Genomic DNA, 2937 nt, shown 5'->3' with positions numbered 1-2937 from the left:
GAGGATTTTCCACAGTATAATTAGAGATTGGATGTGGGGAAGAATTATGTTTTTTTTTTTCTTTTTGGTAATCTTATGGTTGGGTATGCTTTATTTTCTAATTGATTTGAAAGAGGATATAGAAACAAAAGACAGGAGAAAAATAATCTGGCCTTCTGATACTTATTTGAAGGCTTTCTAATTTCCCAACTCTAACCCCAAGCTCTCCGTTTTACTGTTTAGTATTCTAGGCTGGCAGTTTGAGTCTGTACCAGGCAAAAAACGTTCCAAATCAAGATAGACAGGATGGAGAACCAATCACAGAGCTGGATTTCCTTTCAAATTCTACCAATGGCTATTGTGCAGGAGACTTTGAACTCACAAAGAAAGGCGGGGCCAAGACTTAAGCGTTAAAAATCACCACCAAGCCAGCCTCCCAGCAGCAGTAAAGAGGCTGTTGTGCATACCATCAAGATGGCTCTTTCTGCTAAGTTGACTCTGGACAAAGTGGATCTTAAGGGAAAAAGAGTAATCATGAGAGTAGACTTCAACGTTCCCATGAAGAATAACCAAATTACAAACAACCAGAGAATCAAGGCTGCCATCCCAAGTATCAAGCACTGTCTGGACAATGGAGCCAAGTCCGTAGTTCTCATGAGTCACCTCGGTCGGCCTGATGGTATCCCTATGCCAGACAAGTATTCATTAGAGCCTGTTGCTGATGAGCTCAAGTCCCTGCTGAACAAGGACGTCATATTCTTGAAGGACTGTGTGGGCCCTGAAGTAGAGCAAGCCTGTGCCAACCCAGATAATGGGTCTATCATCCTGCTGGAGAACCTGCGCTTCCATGTGGAGGAAGAAGGTAAGGGTAAAGATTCTTCTGGAAAAAAGATTAGTGCTGACCCTGCTAAAGTAGAAGCCTTCCAAGCATCACTGTCTAAACTTGGCGATGTCTATGTCAACGATGCATTTGGCACTGCACATCGGGCTCACAGTTCTACGGTCGGAGTAAATTTGCCCCAGAAGGCATCTGGTTTCCTTATGAAGAAGGAACTGGATTATTTTTCCAAGGCTTTAGAAAAGCCAGAGAGGCCCTTCCTGGCTATCCTTGGTGGAGCCAAAGTGAAAGACAAGATCCAACTCATTAAAAATATGTTAGACAAAGTCAATTTCATGATTATTGGTGGTGGAATGGCTTACACCTTCCTGAAAGAACTCAAGAACATGCAGATTGGTGCTTCCTTGTTTGATGAAGAGGGAGCCACGATTGTTAAAGAGATCATGGAAAAAGCAGAAAAGAATGGTGTAAAGATAGTTTTTCCTGTTGACTTTGTTACTGGTGACAAGTTTGATGAGAATGCTAAAGTTGGACAAGCCACTATAGAATCTGGTATACCATCTGGTTGGATGGGCTTGGACTGTGGCCCTGAGAGCATTAAAATCAATGCTCAAATTGTGGCCCAAGCAAAGCTGATAGTTTGGAATGGACCTATTGGGGTATTTGAATGGGATGCCTTTGCTAAAGGAACCAAAGCTCTCATGGATGAAGTTGTAAAGGCCACCTCCAATGGCTGTGTCACCATTATAGGAGGCGGAGATACTGCTACTTGCTGCGCCAAATGGGGCACTGAAGACAAGGTCAGCCATGTGAGCACAGGAGGTGGGGCAAGTCTTGAGCTTCTGGAAGGTAAAATCCTTCCAGGGGTAGAGGCCCTCAGCAACATGTAATTGTCATAATGTACTTGCTTCCTGTTTCCTGCGCACAGGACCAGAACCAACTCAACCTAACCTATATCTCAACATTTGTTAACCTCTACTATGAATCAAGACCCAGGTAATGAGCTAGCAGTGAGCCATCAATATCACATCAGCAAGTCTTAATTCTGTCACACATTTGTTAGTCTCTTCAAGATCTCATCAGGATTTCCCACAGTCCTTCCTAGGGAGGAAACATTCTCATGTCAACTATTAAAGAAGTGAGCTAAGTAAGTTGAATGTATTGTCTTTACTTCAAATTCATTTCTCTCTGGATATGGGAGACAACATACAGTCTGTGATAGGAGAAGGATAGGGTAAAGGCTGTGAGAGTTTTAAATGGCAAAAGTGACCCAAATTAACAGAACATCATTATGTAAATATAACTCAATTATAATTAGATTGCTGCTAACATTTTTTTCTAAAAAGAGTACTTAGTAAACACAATGATTTTCTTCTAAAAAGGAAAAAGGAAAATTCACTGATATTTCTACTAACATGCAAGCTAAAATCAGAATCAAGGTATGAATAAAGAATTGCTTGAAAGCAGATAACTAGAGAAAGTAACCAAGGAGCTAAAGGGATCTGCAACCCTGTAGGTGGAACAACAATATGAACTAACCAGTAACACACGGAGCTCGTGTCTCTAGCTGCATATGTTTCAGAAGATGGCCTATTCGGCCATCAGTGGAAAGAGGGCCCCATTGGTCATGCAAACTTTATATGCCTCAGTACAGGGGAATGCCAGGGCCAATAAGTGGGAGTGGGTGGGTGGGGGAGTGGGTGAGGGAGCGTGTGGGGAACTTTTGGGATAGCATTGGAAATGTAAATGAAATAAATACCTAATTAAAAAAACACACAAAAAAAGCAGATAACATTTAGGAAGAGATAACATTTGAATTCACCACCCCCTACCCCCACCCCGGTCCACACACAGGGAATGTCTACATTCATTTTATACTTAAAAAAGTTATGTGCAACAAATAAACATTCTTACATATTTAGATCTGTTTCTATTTATCAGTTAGCAAAATGGCATCCTAAATCTGATAAAGAGTGTTTCTAACTATATTAAAGAGGGAATCTTCCCAGTGAACTCCTTTTTGCATGGATGTTTACTCAGGAGCTTTCAAAGCAGGAGTAATATTTTAGATGGAACATACTTCACAGGTCATCTACACCTATTTAGGCCATGCTCAATAC

The 2937-nt window shown here is 41.3% G+C and overlaps 1 protein-coding gene across 1 annotated transcript; it reads left to right on the top strand.

Moving 5' to 3' along the window:
- Nucleotides 1-379: 379 nt before the first annotated feature.
- Pgk2 (phosphoglycerate kinase 2) lies at nt 380-1971 on the top strand. Its single transcript, NM_031190.2, has one exon. It carries the CDS (start codon nt 454-456, stop codon nt 1705-1707), a length of 1254 nt encoding a protein of 417 aa, NP_112467.2. The 5' UTR covers nt 380-453; the 3' UTR covers nt 1708-1971.
- Nucleotides 1972-2937: the final 966 nt, after the last annotated feature.

The sequence above is a fragment of the Mus musculus genome, chromosome 17, assembly GCF_000001635.26.
Source record: "Mus musculus strain C57BL/6J chromosome 17, GRCm38.p6 C57BL/6J".
NCBI classification, from domain to species: domain Eukaryota; kingdom Metazoa; phylum Chordata; class Mammalia; order Rodentia; family Muridae; genus Mus; species Mus musculus.
Note: the sequence above shows the minus strand (reverse complement) of the source record. Positions and strands in the feature narration are given on the sequence as shown.